The sequence below is a fragment of the Chrysemys picta genome, chromosome 1 (assembly GCF_011386835.1).
Source record: "Chrysemys picta bellii isolate R12L10 chromosome 1, ASM1138683v2, whole genome shotgun sequence".
Classification (NCBI taxonomy): domain Eukaryota; kingdom Metazoa; phylum Chordata; order Testudines; family Emydidae; genus Chrysemys; species Chrysemys picta.
Window position 1 is genome coordinate 83,719,033 of NC_088791.1, and position 15,453 is coordinate 83,734,485.

At 42.2% G+C, this 15,453-nt stretch overlaps 1 protein-coding gene across 9 annotated transcripts in view; it reads left to right on the forward strand.

Moving 5' to 3' along the window:
- VEZT (vezatin, adherens junctions transmembrane protein) overlaps positions 1 to 15,453 on the forward strand; it is a 98,173-nt gene that overhangs the window by 69,412 nt on the left and 13,308 nt on the right. For 7 of the 9 annotated variants that reach the window (XM_005306493.4, XM_008178742.4, XM_005306492.5 and 4 more), the window contains 4 exons: positions 5,310 to 5,641; positions 6,740 to 6,933; positions 7,341 to 7,441; positions 8,494 to 8,701. In XM_005306493.4, the coding sequence (XP_005306550.2) occupies positions 5,310 to 5,641; positions 6,740 to 6,933; positions 7,341 to 7,441; positions 8,494 to 8,701 (835 nt within the window). Of the gene's footprint in view, positions 1 to 5,309; positions 5,642 to 6,739; positions 6,934 to 7,340; positions 7,442 to 8,493; positions 8,702 to 14,742; positions 15,061 to 15,453 lie in introns of all 9 variants that reach the window. The other 2 variants (XM_065577282.1, XM_065577322.1) reach the window with 1 other exon arrangement.

Consider the following 15,453-nt stretch of genomic DNA (forward strand, 5'->3'; position numbering starts at 1 on the left):
GTTCATACCAACCCGATCTCTTTCTTTGAGAAAATAACTGATTTCATGGACAAAGGAAATGCACTAGATCTATTTTACCTGGATTTCAGTAAAGCATTTGATACTGTTCCACATGGGAAATTATTAATTACTTTGGAGAAGATGGCGATTAATATGAGAATTGAAAGGTGCTTAAGAAACTAGTTAAAGGGAATGGGTCATTCTGTGAAAGGTGAACTGTCAGGCTGGAGGGAGATTACTCGTGGGGTTCCTCAAAGTTCGGTCTTGGGACCAATCTTATTTAACATTTTTATTAATGACCTTAACACAAAAAGTGGGAATGTGCTGATAAAATTTGTGGATGACACAAAGTTGGGATCAGAGTAGCAGCTGTGTTAGTCTGTATCCGCAAAAAGAACAGGAGTACTTGTGGCACCTTAGAGACTAACAAATTTATTAGAGCATAAATAAATTTGTTAGTCTCTAAGGTGCCACAAGTACTCCTGTTCTTTTTACAAAGTTGGGAGGTATTGCCAACATGGAAGAGGACCAATATATCATACAACCTTGAAAACTGGGAGTAATAGAAATGGGATGAAGTTTTAATAGTGCAGGGTCATGTGCTGAGAGATTAACAACAAGAGTTTTTGCTATCAGCTGGAAGTGACAAAGAAGGAAAAAGATGTTCAATCACAGGATGACTGTGAGCTGTGGCCATGAAAAAAGCTAATGCAATCCTAGGATGCGTCAGGTGAGGTATTTCCAGTAGAAACAGAGAAGTGTTATTACCATTATACAAGGCCCTGGGGAGACCTCATCTGGAATACTGTGTGCAGTTCTGGTCTCCTGTGTTTAAGAAAGATTAATTCAAACTGGAACAGGTGTAGAGAAGGTCTACTAGGATGATTAGAGAATGAAGAACCGCCTTATGAAAGGAGACTTAAGGAGCTTGGCTTGTTCAGCCTAGCAAAATGAAGGTTGAGGTGAGATATGATTGCTCTCTATAAATACATCAGAGGGATAAACACCAGGGAGGGAGAGGAGATATTTAGGATAAGGGCCAGTGCTGGCACAAGAACAAATGGTATAAACTGGCCATCAACAACTTTAGGCTTGAAATTAGGTGAAGGTTTCTAACCATCAGAGGAGTGAAGTTCTGGAACAGCCTTTCAAAGGGAGCAGTGGAGCAAAAACATAACTTGTTTCAAGACTGAGCTTGTTACGTTTATGGAGGGAATGGTATGATTGCCTAAAATGGCATATGGCCCATCCGCGACTGCTATTAGCAAATATCTCCAACAACTGGAGATGGAACCCTAGATGGGGAGGGCTCTGAGTTACTACAGAGAATTCTTTCCCAGGTGTCTGACTGGTAGGTTATGCCCATATGCTCATGGTCTTAACTGATCACCATATTTGGGGTTGGGAAGAAATTTTCTGCCAGGTTAGGTTGGCAGAGACACTGGGGTTTTTTTGCCTTCCTATGCCAATGCTGTCACTTGCTGGTTTGAACTAAAATAAATGTTTGATTCTCTGTAACTTGAAGTCTTTAAATCAAGATTTAAGGACTTCAGTAACTTAGTCAGAGGTTATGGGCCTATTACAGGAATGGATGGGTTAAGTTGTGTGACCTGCAATTTGCAGGAGGTCAGACTAGATGACATGATGGTCCCTTCCGGCCTTTGAGTCTGAGTCTTTCTTCTTTTTGAGATACCGAATATCCCAAGTTTGCATGAGTAAATGTGTGCTATTGAAAGAAGATCTCATCTTTTCAAAAGTCTGATGGTTTTCAGTTCAGGCATTTTTTTGTTTTATCTTAGAAAAATTCATTATTGTCTGACTCTTGTGTTAGTTTTATTGTGTTATATTTTATTCAGTAATCTCAGAACTTAATTTCTTTTGTCCTAGCAGTAAATATTGTCAGTAATAAAGACTGATAAGCTTTGAGGCTTAGTTTTGAGTAGACAGCTTTGCTAAATGGCAGCTTTTGGTTTTCATAAATTGCAGTTCTAGTAGGAATTATGCAGACCAAATTACTTTTCCACTATTCTTTGGGCAGCAGACGCCATAATTGTCATAATTTGTAAATGCTTCCAAACCCAGGCTTTGTTTATATGCATCTTGCACTGGTTTAACTAAAATCATTTTTAAATTAATTTAAACCAGTTCAAACCCTGTTGTGGACACTTAAAAATCAGTTAATAACTGTCTTGTATCAATTTTAGCTTAACTTGTTAACCAATCATCTTGTAACCTGGTTGTGACATAATTGAACAAAACTCATCAATATAAGCCCATTTTGTTTCCATATGTGGATTTCCACCAGTGTAACAAAATAGACTTAAACAATTTTACTTAAATCAGTGCAACATTTGTGTTGCGAACCCTAAATTTGTGCATAGTTCTCTTGGGTGCTTGCTTCCTCCAGAAAACCTCTAATATAGGTGCATTTTAGCATAATATGTATACACATCCATATATCTTTTAATATTTCTTTGTCATTCAAGCATGTCTAACCTATATCTGTAACTTTGTGTTGTGTCTCAGCCTGTGGGTGAGGAAAATCTCCTCCTCAAACAAGAACAGTTGACAGAGTAAAAGTACTTGGTATGTGAATAAATCCTCATCACAAAACAAACATTGATTCAATCCAGGGGAAAGTATCTAGGGTAATTTGGGGGAAGTATCATTGCTTCCTAGCAACCAAATATCTGCCAATAAAAAGAGCCAAATGCTTGTTATTGACTAGAAAGGTCAGTTGCTACCCTAAACATGTTCCGGCTTCCCTTTTCTCTGGCCCACATGCCTTTTTCCAGGTAGGTTTTGGATTGCTTTCTTTCCAAAGTTCTCTACTTTTGTGGGTTACCTGTTAGTCATTCACTGCTTTCTCCTTATATTCTGTTTATATGGGCCTGTCCTCCTTTTATGTTTCATAAGTCCTAAGCTCTGATTTCTTGTTCTGAGCTGTGTGCTGATGCTCTTTCCTTAGGCTGCCTCCTTTTCATTTGGTTTTCTTTATAATACCCAGCCAAACCCCTGTGTTGAATGCAGAGATGAATAGGAAGTTAGTGTTGTGTAGCACTTGCCCCTGTGCTAAGTTCATATCAGTCTAAGTGTTACCTTCAGATAACTCCTACACCTGGAAGCAGTCATCTTTTCAGTTCTTTATATTACAGAGCAATAATCTGTTTTCCAGGTGAATATATTGCTTAACAGCTCCCCAAAGTTATTCACACTATTAGGAAGGTGTGTCTTTTGGAATGATTATCAGTCCATCCATCTAAGATCTTATAATGGTGCTCATCACCGTGGTATCTGAGCACCTGACTGTGACCACATGTTACAGAGACAAGGTGGATGAGGTAATTTCTTTTATTGGACTAACGTCTGTTGGTGAGAGACAAGCTTTCAAGTTTATTCAGAACTCTTCTTCAGGTCGTGTACCCAGAACTGAAGAAGAGTTCTGTGCAAGCTTGAACGCTTGTCTCTCTCTCACCAACAGAAGTTGGTCCAATAAAAGATACTACTTCACCCACCTTGTCTTTCTAATATTCTGCGACCAATACAGCTACAACACTGCACATGGTCATATGTGGTGGTTGCATATCCTTAAGTGTGTCACTATTATGGACATTTTTCTTTTGACAGTTCATGTATTGGAAAGACCACTACCCATTTACAACTGGAAATGATCCATAATTGCACTCATATAAAGCCTGTCCGCCCAGAATCTCAGAAGGTTAGAGAACATTACCTGTGAACTAAATAGTGTCCCTCTTTTACAGATGAGAAAATAAGGTCGAGTAACTTGACCTGTTGTGGCCCTTGGGAATCAATCTCAGACCACACTCCATACTAGCCCAATTCTGATCTCTCTGTGGCCATGTCTACACTAGCGAGCTTACAGTGGCACAGCTGTACCGATGCAGCTGTGCCACTGTAATAGCGCTCGTATAGCTGCTCTATGCCGACAGGAGAGAGCACTCCCATCGACATAATAAAACCACCTCCACGAGGGGCAGTAGCTGTGTCGGCAGGAGAAGCTCTCCCACCGACATAGCGCTGTGCCCACTACCACTTACACTAACAAAATTTATGTCACTCGGGTGTGTTTTTTTCACACCCCTGAGCAACATAAGTATCACCGGCATACATGGTATTGTAGACATGGACTGTGTGTGGGGCTGGTGTAACGGTTAAAAGGGCTATCTTCCTCTTTTTTATAAAAAAAAAAAAAAAGGCATTGCCCAGAAAGGTGCTACTGTGACCGTCTTCTGAGACATGGGCCTTGTCTAAATCAGGACAAAAAATTTTTTTTTTAGTTATGTAAGATGATTTGACATACCCATTAGCACTTAGTGTAGACACAGTTTAACACCTTTTAAATGTTATCTAGTTATGAAGTAACCTACGCTTCTCTGTAGGCAAATAGAGGAGCACTCAAAGGTACAACAGAATGGGTTTTGCTTCATAGTTCAATTTGAGATTCTGGAGAAATGTGAACTGTGGGATTCCTCTTTTTCACTGCCAGAATGAGTGACCTGACAGCTACCATAAATAATGATTTAAAGAGATTATTCCATTGTTCTGCCTTTATCAGTGTTTCCACATTTTAATAGTATTTGTGAAGTTGCCCAGTTTTGCACACAAAACAGTAAGTCAACAGCTCAGATTTCTTAGGATTTCAAAGTATATGTTGTTAATATATAGTGCTAATGGATTAGCATTTCAATCTGGGGGGAGGGATATAGTAGTCAGTAACTACGTCATAGAATCAGAGGGGTAGCCATGTTAGTCTGGAACTGTAAAAGCAGCAAAGAGTCCTGTGGCACTTTATAGACTAACAGACGTATTGGAGCATGAACTTTCGTGGGTGAATACCCACTTCGTCGGATGCATGTCATAGAAGTGACAACTCCAAGTTATGAGGGAAGAGTCTTCTTCAGTGCAATGTACATCCTGCTGTCGGAATCTTGGCCACTCCTTATCTGCCCCAGGGGAGTCAGAGACTGTCCTGACTAGTGAGTCTGGCATATCGGCAAAGGAGTGTTTTCCAAAGTGGGGATATGATGCATTGGACCCCTGAAAGCCTTTTGTGTACAAGTGAGCACGTGAGACCCTCATTGAAGGAATTTACAGTCACAAAGTGTGAGACACCCAGACTAATATGACCTTGTCATATGCTCCCAGGCACACAGTGCTGAGCATATAATCTGTGGGAGAAGATAAAACTGTTTAAAAAGGGGGGAAAATGTTTTAAAAAGTGAATGAAGAAATGCTAATGTTTTTTTTAACAATGAAGACCATTTGATCCTTTCTGTATTTTGTAGGTTCTGTTTCAGCTGTGGGTAGGACAGAGTTCAGAGTTCTTCAGACGATTAGCACTGCTGCTCTCTCCAGTTAATGCATCCCCCAAGCCCTTGATCACTCCAGAACGTTTGCCTCATTGTATTTTGTCTGATGTGACTCAGAGTCTACCTCACACTCACGCTGCCTGCTTAGAAGAGCTTAAGCGAAGCTATGAGTTTTATCGGTACTTTGAAACTCAGCATCAGTTAGGCTTGGAACGTGCAACCAAAACAAAACCGAAGTCAAGAGCTCTGAACAGCCTTCACACAGCAGTGCGCAGCTTGCAGCTCCATCTCAAGGCCCTACTGAATGAGTAAGTTTAGACTATTTGAGAGAATGTGCCTGTAGTTAGAAAGCTTCAGTCTTGCGCTGCTTTGATTGTTGGTTTATATCCCAGATTGGGAAAAAAAGACATAATTGAGGCTTGCAGCCATGCAAGATAAAGGATGGGGTATATCTGTTAATGTAGGCTGGGTTATATTGCTGCTTCTGCTTCCCTGCCCATATATTAGAGTTTGCCAACTGGGAAACAATTCTGGTTTATATTCCACAACTGGAGAAAGATATTTAACTAGTGTCCCTTATTTAGAAAGGAGCAACATGAGTGAGAGACAAACTTGTGAATTGGATATTTTAAAGAATGTTATTGTAGGGTCAATGTTAACAGCTCTCTGGGAATCCAGAGGGGTCTGACCAGCTGCCTTTCTCTTTAGTATAAGCGATTGCACATACAACAAGTCTGTTCTGTTATATAATGTATTTAATTGAGGTGACAGTTTCTCAGAGCAACCTGCATCCATTTTAAGAGGAGATGACTGGAATTAGAAGTTTTCAACTGAAATTGAAGGATTCCATTCTATTCAGGTTCTGATACTGTGCCCATCACCATGGGATCTGAGCTTTAAACTATAACAGCCACACATATTGCCAAGTGTTTGTGAAGACAAAGTCTCTCTGTCCTACATGGAGTTGGTTACTGTAGTTGGTTTATTAATCTTTAGATATTCTGTGGTGCTAACACCTCCTTAAAGATGAACTGCTAAGCAAAAAGATTTATTAAAACCCTCCATCTCTTTAGTCCCTCTTTTTGAATGATCCTGAAAGCATGCTTGAGTTTTGTCTGTTCTGCAACAAAATTCAACACACAATAATTACGGGTTATATACCTAAAAAGATTTTTCTTTGGTACAGTTAGTTAAATAACACAATGCCATCTAAATTTAATGGATTACCGTAATGAGAATGGAGGAGAGGAGGAGTTTGGCTTTAAAACATATGAAGCTGGCTAAACTACAGTTTAAGATGGAAGGAAGGAGGAATGGAGGAAAGTGATTAAATTCAAAACCTGAACAAATCATGAAATATGAGATTCAGATATGTTAGTGTGATATTTTCCTTCCCATTCATCTAGGGTAATAATTCTTGAGGATGAACTTGAAAAACTTGTTAGCTCTAAGGAGACACAAGAACTAACTTTAGAAGCCTATCAAGTCCTAGAGCAGAAACTAAAGCTGATTCAGCCTCACATCCAGGCAAGCAACAGCTGCTGGGAAGAGGCCATTTCTCAGGTGGAAAAAATGGTTCGAAGAAACCCGGATAAAAAAGGTACATTGAAAAGTTTCTTTTAGCAACCAGCTGACTGAATGTGATTAAAGAGATTTGTCTGGTTTACATTTCCAAGACTCTGTTTTCTAAACATGTAGCTGAGTTTTGTGGAAATTAATTTCCTGTTGCAGATAGTTTTCCAAAGTGTCCAGTTTAACATGTTGCTCCCATTTATGTCTGCCACGTTGCTGATGATTCTCAAGGAATACCCTGAAGCTTTTAGCATGTTAGTCTTCCAGTGTGCTCAGAAAGGTGATGGAGTGTGTATCAGTATCCTTTGCATTGGAGTCGGGCTCTGACTCAGTACCCCACTGAATTCTTAAAGATCAGTTATCTGTTCATTTCTGCACTTAATCTTTTTTTGTTTTAATCTCTCTTCTTCCCCCTCTTCCTCCCCCCACCTCCAGGCAAACCTGAATCATCTTGTGATAATACACTCTGCCCCATGATACCATTACTACAGCCTGCCCTGCATATAGAGGACAAAGACCCAATCCCCGAAGAGCAGGTAAGAATAAATGGATGCTTTCAAAGTTATATATGAATTTTGTGTTGCGAAGACATTTCCCTCATCCATTTCCTTTTTAGCTGCTTCAGCAGTGACCTTATCTCCTTCAACAAGGTGTGTAATGCAGCTAGCCAATGCCCTTTTGTTAACGGACTTGTGAACTACTCTACAGCAGACAGGGTATATAGTACCTATATTGTACCACACGGTGGTGTTCCCCACCCAGGAACAAAAAGCTTTGAAATTAATTTTGAATCAGGTTCCTGCATATGCTACCTTGGAACCAGATAAAGACATCTCTAAAAGAAATGAATTGGTTAAAAGGCAATATATTAAATTGATTCTTACTTGCATTAACCTAACTAATCCTATATGGTTTCCATAGGCTTTGCATTTCTGAACTCTTAAAATATGCCTTAACATAAACAATTTGGTGTATTATTTTCTCTCTCAGTTTAAGGGCACTCATTTGACGGCTAAAGTAACTGGAAAGAAAAGTCGGCTTCAACTCAAGAATTAAGTGATGGGCACATTTTGAGAGAAGATGAGCCCCCTTTCCCTCCCCATACACACACATCATCACCACTTCAAACTTTTCCCTGTTCAACATGTTGATTCTTCTCTTTCTGAAGTTATCTGGTTGAACAGTTACCACTGATAAAATGAATGAGATACCCAGCCTTGAATGAACTGGAGGAGGGGAGAGTAAAAAATAGCAATAGTTGTCATATCCAATAGGAATTATAGGAAAAGTGATCCCCATCTCCAAGTCAAAATCTCCTCTTTGTATTGGTTGTTTGCACCAGAGTAAATCCGAAGTGACTCTGCTGATTTCAGTTATCTTGACTTTATCAATTTACTTACTCCAGTTTTATACTAGTGTAACTGAGAGCAGAGTCAGGCCCCCAAACTCCTGCCATGCCAATCACGCGGGTGACTATGGACTTGGGGCTCAATCCTCCTGCTAAAGTGCTGAAATACTGCAGTACCTCAAAGGGCTTGACCCTTGAGGAATATGCAGATCAAAAGAGCAGTTTATTCTTTTTCCGTAGGAATTGGAAGCATATGTTGAAGATACAGATACAGACAATGAGTACAAAAGGGAGGACTTTTATTGCTTTTCCCAGGAAGAGAGAGAGAGACAAAAACGTGAGAGAGAGGAATCCAAGAGAGTGTTACAAGAACTGAAATCTGTGCTGGGATTTAGAGCTTCAGAGGTAGAGAGACAGAAATGGAAGCAGCTGTTATTTAGTGATCATGGTAAGTACTGACTTTTTTTATATAATTAATTTGATTCTTAGTAAGGGTGTGTGTCTGTCTGGTTACAATCAACTTTTGACATAGTATTGCTAGAATACATACTGTATTCAACTGTAGTAGTGCCTTTGATAGATCTGTGTGGCCCTAATTTGTTGCTCCATCTGTTCATATGGCTTGCTAGCATCATTTTACTTTCCAATTAAAAAAAAAAAACAACAAAGAGAGGAAGTTTGGCCACTAACTTCAAGATGCTAAGAATTTGGCTCTTAGAGCGGATAAAATTAAGCACAGCGTACAGGGAATTGCTGTATGCTTTTTCATTGCTGTCCACCAAATCTGCTCGTCAATCAGGCAGCAAATTGTATAGAATCATACATCTTTGTAAATGATAGTAAATTTTCAGGTTTAGAAGAAATACTTTTTCAATTTTATCCCAGAATTACAGAGACACATAGAGTGAAGTGACAGGCTAGACTTTGGTATCTATTCCAAGAAAGACAGAAAATATTTTTTAAAAGCCAACAATCTAATTTGTAAGTAGAAAAAGGATTCTCCTGGAGTGGCCCTCGGACAGTCTGGAGTGGACTGCTGGCAGCTCTCCTCACTTGTTTCTGGAGGCAGGTACGTGCGAATTTCTCTTTCCCGGCAACAGTGCATGGCTCTTAAAGAGCCAGTTTTGGATGCCGTATGCCTGACTCTAGCAATAAAACTAGCAGCTTAGTGCAGTTTCTCTCTATTTTTATTGTGACTATTTCTTTCTTCTGCCTTTTTTCCTTCTCTGTTCTTCTCTCTCACTTCTTCCCCTTTCCCTTCCCCTTCCCTTAAAAGAAGGCTAAGGAAAAGCACTATAGAAAGTGCAAAAAGCACAAATCTACAAAATCTAGGCGCTCTCCTTCAGAGGAAGGTGAAATCCCTTTGTCCTTGCCTGCAGTGCTTCAGACAAGGGGAAGACATTTTCACATCATGGATTTGGCTAGATTTGTTGTCTGGATGATCTAATGAGGAGACAGATGTCCCTAAAAAGGACTTCTGCAAGCCAAAGAAGTCTAAGGATCTGGAATTCCCAGTGTGTGAAGACAGTCACTTTCAAGACATCCTGTCTAGCACAGAAGCAGTCCAACACCTACCTTAAACTGTATGATGTCAAGAAATCCAACTGTCATGTTTGGCTGTATATCCCAGATGAAAGGCTCAATCTCCAAACTAGCCAGAGAAGGAGGGACCTGTGCATTGCCTCCTTCAAAGATCCTGTGGACAAGTGCTCAGTAATAGATCAGACGCATTTATGAGGCCTCTGTTCCTGCCTTCAAAACCACATGTGTGGTTGCATCTCTCACTTCCTTTCTCAGGTCCATCAAGCTACAATTCTAGTCAAGTCCAAAAGCAGAGACACCAAAATACTTCACACACTCATCAAGAGCAAGTTTTCCTCACTATCCTTCGTTTACACCTCATGTGATGTCACATGATTCTTTTCTACACTCATCCTTGCTCTGTGCCTAAGAGGTCTTACACTCTCCTTGGCAGGCACAGTGCAATGTACTATCCACCGTATGTGATCCCCCTCAGGCCTTCTTCCTCTCAGTTTGGAAAAACAAGGAGGGAGTTGGTCTGAGCTGATCATGCTCCCAGCCCAAGTCTAGAGGTCTCAGGGCTAATGGCTGTTGTATTATAAAGGGGAGCCTGTGTTGGATACGCTTTTGAATAGAACACCAATAGATGCCAACACCCACATAGACACCAGGCCTTCTCAGGCCTTGCCTTGGAGTCCAGGAGGGAGTCCAGCATGAGTATGTCCCTCCTTGAACTAAGAGCAATGGGCCTAGTCATTCAGCAGCTTCTCCCCTTCAGTTCTAATCCATCAATTCAAATAAAATGTGGCACTTGGACATCTGCTGCATTCATTAACCTCTGTGGAGCACTTGGGACTGAGGTTCTGTGCGTCTCTTCCAAAGTGATGAAGGAAGATTCATCAGACCATTTGGGCCTGCATCCGAGGTAAACTGAAAATATCAAGTATCAGAGGGGTAGCCGTGTTAGTCTGGACCTGTAAAAAGCAACAGAGTCCTGTGGCACCTTATAGACTAACAGATGTATTGGAGCATAAGCTTTCGTGGGTGAATACCCACTTCGTCAGTCGCATGTGTATTCTCCCACGAAAGCTTATGCTCCAATACATCTGTTAGTCTATAAGGTGCCACAGGACTCTTTTTTGAAAATATCAAGAGACTGGCACAACAGGACAACTCTCACCTGGGGCAGCTGAATCCTGTAATATTCAACAACATACTTTCAGCCTGGGAGCTCTCTTGGGTGGGCTTGTTCCTATAGCAGTTCATCCCTCTTGTTCCAGGAACAGAGATTCTCTGGCATGAGGGGCCCGCTGTGTTTTCATTCATGTGGTCAGTGCAGTGGATGGACTCCTGCCATTCTCCCCTTCTCAGAACAATAGCCAGAAAAATCTGGGGAGTGAAGATAATTATCATTGCCTCCTTTTGGACCAGAAAACTTTAGTTGCCCACTATGCTTCATTCATCAGTCTGAGACATGATGTCTCCTATTTTCTAAGGAACCTCTGTGGCAGGGATTGGTGCTTTGTCAGAAGTCAGCTTGACATCCTGGAGGCTGAAAGATTGATGTTGCAGTCCTTCATCTGTTTCCTTGAATGATAGAGCTGTTCTTTCAGTGTAGGAAGCCTTCAAGTGTCTGGGCCTATTAAAAATGTGGGGAATATTTTTTTGATGCTGGGAGGCCAAAAACGGGCATCATCTTCCGGTCTTCCTTGGGTCCACATTACAACTTCTCCTAGATAGCTATGATATGGGGCTTAGTACATTTCCTTACAGATACAAGTTTTAGCCCTCGGAGACCTACCACTAATTAGCTATGAAGACACCTTGGCAGTTCATCCTCACATCTCTTGCTTCCTCAGGTAATCAAAAATTTTAGACCAGCTCTCAGCTACCAGCTAGTTAAATGCCATTTCAGCTTGGTCCTTTGTCCTCACTGAGGCCCCCTTCAGGCCACTTAGAAAAGTTTTCCTCTGCTTCTTTACTATCAAAGTCCCATTTCTCATGGCAGTTTCTTCTGGGAGAAGGGTCAGGAAAGTAAGAGAATGTTCTTGCGAGGAACCATTTCTTCAGGTATTTCCATATAGGTTTGTGTTTCAGACAGCCCCTGAAATTTTACCTCAAGTGTATTCTCCCTTGCACATCAATCTGAAGACTGTTTTATTCCTTCCTTGTGCCCTAACTATCATTGGCGTAGTCAGAGCTCTCAAATCCTACTTGACAGGACAGCCTTGTTCTAAACATCATGTGTCTCCTTGATGACCTGTAGTTACTACAAAAATGGTCAAAAAGGATCTAAGGTTACAGTCTCCCGATTGCTCAAGGCAGTTAACAAAGAAGCCAACATTGAGTTTTTAAAAATTCTCCTGGAGTTTGTGTTTGCTCCCTTAGCACTAAGAACAAAAGAACAGAGCCTCCCCTGAAGCCCAAAGAACAGAATCACCCCTGAAGAGTTCTGTAAAGCTATGCTGTGGGGTCACTGTTCGTTCACCAAGTATCAAAGAGTTGGTGGTGCAGCCTCCATAAATACGTCCTTCAGGCCCCAGTAGCCTGTGTCTGTTTTTATTTAGATTCCGTCAGAAATAAAAAATTAGCCTGTCAATTACTGGATAGTTCCCGACTGGTTTTTTCTGTCTCTCTACCTCTGTTCTTCTACTGCTTGCTACTTCCCAGCAATTCTTTCTAGATTAGGGGAGGAGTGTTCTGTGAAAATAACAAGAAACAAGCAAAATAGAATAGGTCCATCCAGTACCGGGTTTGGAGTGATGCCAGTGGTGCCACGGCATCGAGCACCATCCCTCCCCTTACATGTAGAGGGTGAGCCCAGCGGGCACCAGGGGCTGGCACTCAGGCTGGGGCAGGAAGCCGTCCCCTGGGAGCACGGAGCCGCTTGCAGGTGCCGCACCACGGCCGCCCCCCAGCGCTGCACCCTGGGCTTGGCGAAGGAGCCAGATCCATCCAGGGGCTGCAGCAGGACAGTCAGGAGCAGTAGCAGTGAGAGCAGGGCCATGGCGAGGGGACCATACCAGAGCTCCCCGGCTTCAGGTGGCCGCACCCCGACTCATGGTGCCGGGGTTGCTGCTCCGCAGGGCCTGCATTCCACTCTCTGGGGCCCAGCTCCCTTGGGCATCAGACTCTGCTCTGTGTCTGCGGGGCACAGATCGCAGCTCCAAGCCCCTCCCCCTGGAGCTGCTGCTGTGCTTAGCCCTTTCCCAGCCTCTGGCAGGCAGGGGGGCGACCTCACACACATACCCCGGCTCCGTGTCCCAGGTCCCCTCTGCCCTGTGTGGGGACTGCAGCCCCTTCCACAGATCAGTCAGGGGGCGGAGGAGGGAGGCATGGGCTGAGCTCAGGCACCCCCTGCAGCCAGGGAGCCCCACTCCTGGGGTCAGCACTAAGCCCGGACGCTCACCCTGACCCTCCCCACTGCACTGCCCCTTCCAGTGCCGGATGAGCTGGAGGCAATCGGGGAGCAGCCAGACCTCAGGAGAGTGGAGTCACAGCCCCCCTGGGTACCGGGGATGAGTTGGGTAGATGCAACCTTGGTCTGAGCTGCATCTGGCCAAGCTGGAGCTAGGTGAGGTCTGGTCCAGGTTGCTTCAGAGAACAGGGGTGAATCGACAGCAGGGGGTGGCTCTGGAGTGAAGTGCCCGAGAATGGTCCAACTGGGGATTGTGGAGTGGGGGTCGGGTTCCGAAATAGAGGTTCAGGAGGAGCCCTGTTCTGGTAGGCAGTGTGGAGGTTCATGGTTGAGAGGGGTTGTTCATAGAGGGGTCTGATCCAATTTGGGCTGGAAGGTGGTCTAGTTCTGTTTGGGGGGTTTGGTCTGAGGCGGGATGCTGGTCTGGTCCAGTCCTTGGGGGGTGGGGTTCGTTCTGGGGAGGGATATGGGTCTGGTCCGATTTGGAGGGTTGGCCCGCTCTTTTGGGAGCACAGTTGGTCCTAATTCTAGTCTCTGTGCCTCTCTGCTTGCAGGGAAGGCCAACCAAGGCAAGTATGAATAATGACCCTGTAAATAGTTTTTCATTTTTTATTTTTAAAATGTTTTAAACAGTTTTAAATCCACTCCAGTTTCATACAGAAATTTAATTCAAACCCTGGTAGTTCATATGAGAAATGTGAAGGGTGAGATAGCGGCAAGGTTCCCTTTTAGTGGGAGCAGCACATGGCTGGTGTTTTGGCCAACTTTGGCTTTTGTTAGCTGTGTTTTATTTTGTATTTTTTTCTTTTATAATTTATTTTATGTACACTTGTGTGCATTCTTTTGGCCCTAGGGCTGACAGTGCTGGTACCCTAGTGGCAGCCACCTCCATCTGCAACTTAAACTTGTAAATTTTGTAAATAAAACCTGTGCAGCTGTGTGCTGTGTCAAAGACAACTTCTGAGTCGATCTTCTGTGTTTTACAATTGTTCCCCATGGGGCCCCACAAATATGTTTGGCGCCAGGCCCACAAAAGGTTAATCCAGCCCTGGGCCTATCCCTGGGATTTGGCCCTCTACCAGTTGGGCTTTTTGCCCCTCCATAGTTACCTTTCCATCGTTTTCCAGCTTTGGAAGTATTCTTTGGGGCATTTAGGCACCAAAACTGGCTCTTAACGGGCTGGTATGGATAGAGAAATTTGCATATTCTTGCCTCCAGAAGCAAGTTGGTAGAGATACACAGTGATTCTCTTCAAAATGGTGAAGGGGCCACTCCATTAGAAGAACAATTAACAGGTGAGGCCAAATTGCTGCTACACTGTACTGTGTGTGTGTGTTTGTTTTTTCAAATGTAAATCCTGAAGCATAAGTTTCCAGTGTGTTAAATGAAAATAATTACTAATATGACAAGCATAAAAACATTCCCATGTTCAGTTAGTGAAAATAAATACTACTAAAATATAATGCAATGGAAAAAATTTAATACAGTAATCTTGTTTCCCATAAAAAGTTTGGTGTATTTTCCAGAGTTATTTTCATCTTTGCTTACAGGGGTAAAGTCAGAATGGAATTAGAAAGGGAATGCCACATGGGAACCTGCTGTTGCTGCTCTTATGTATGTTCGTGCTGCTATTCTAATGGAGCTACCGCAGTTTAGGGATCTGTTTGTTGGAAATGGACACTATATCGTTTTACTATAAAGAAAGACGTCTGTTCTTCAAGAAGCAATTATATCGTGTTGTACTAACCCCTAACACTGGGAGGAGAGACTTCCTGGCAAGCATCCCGTTGCTGGCAATGGGACTCGCTGCTACTACTAACATCGAGAGGCTAAATTACTCTTTATTTGTGAGGACAACGTATCCTACTGTATGCATACATATCTTATTTATATGTTGTGATGTATAAAATCAGATATTACCCACAAGACATTTTTTATTATGTTCCAGTTATCTTTACTAGATTAGATAGCTGTTATTTAAAGGAAGATAGTTCTAATTTGTGTGAGATGCAGCAACTGATTTTACTTGTAATTTCCATAAAATACATCAGCTCTATGTGATATCATTTTTACATATGTCTCATGAGTTTTAAAGACGATGTAGAACTAGTAGACATTACCTTCCATCTTCAGCATCCTGCTCAGAAAATACATCTTTATTTTACCTATTTTAACTCTCAGTTCCATCTCTTAAGACACACATTGCTGAGTTATGTATGGAAAGTTACTTTTTAGTCATAATTTTTTTCTTTTTTCTTTTC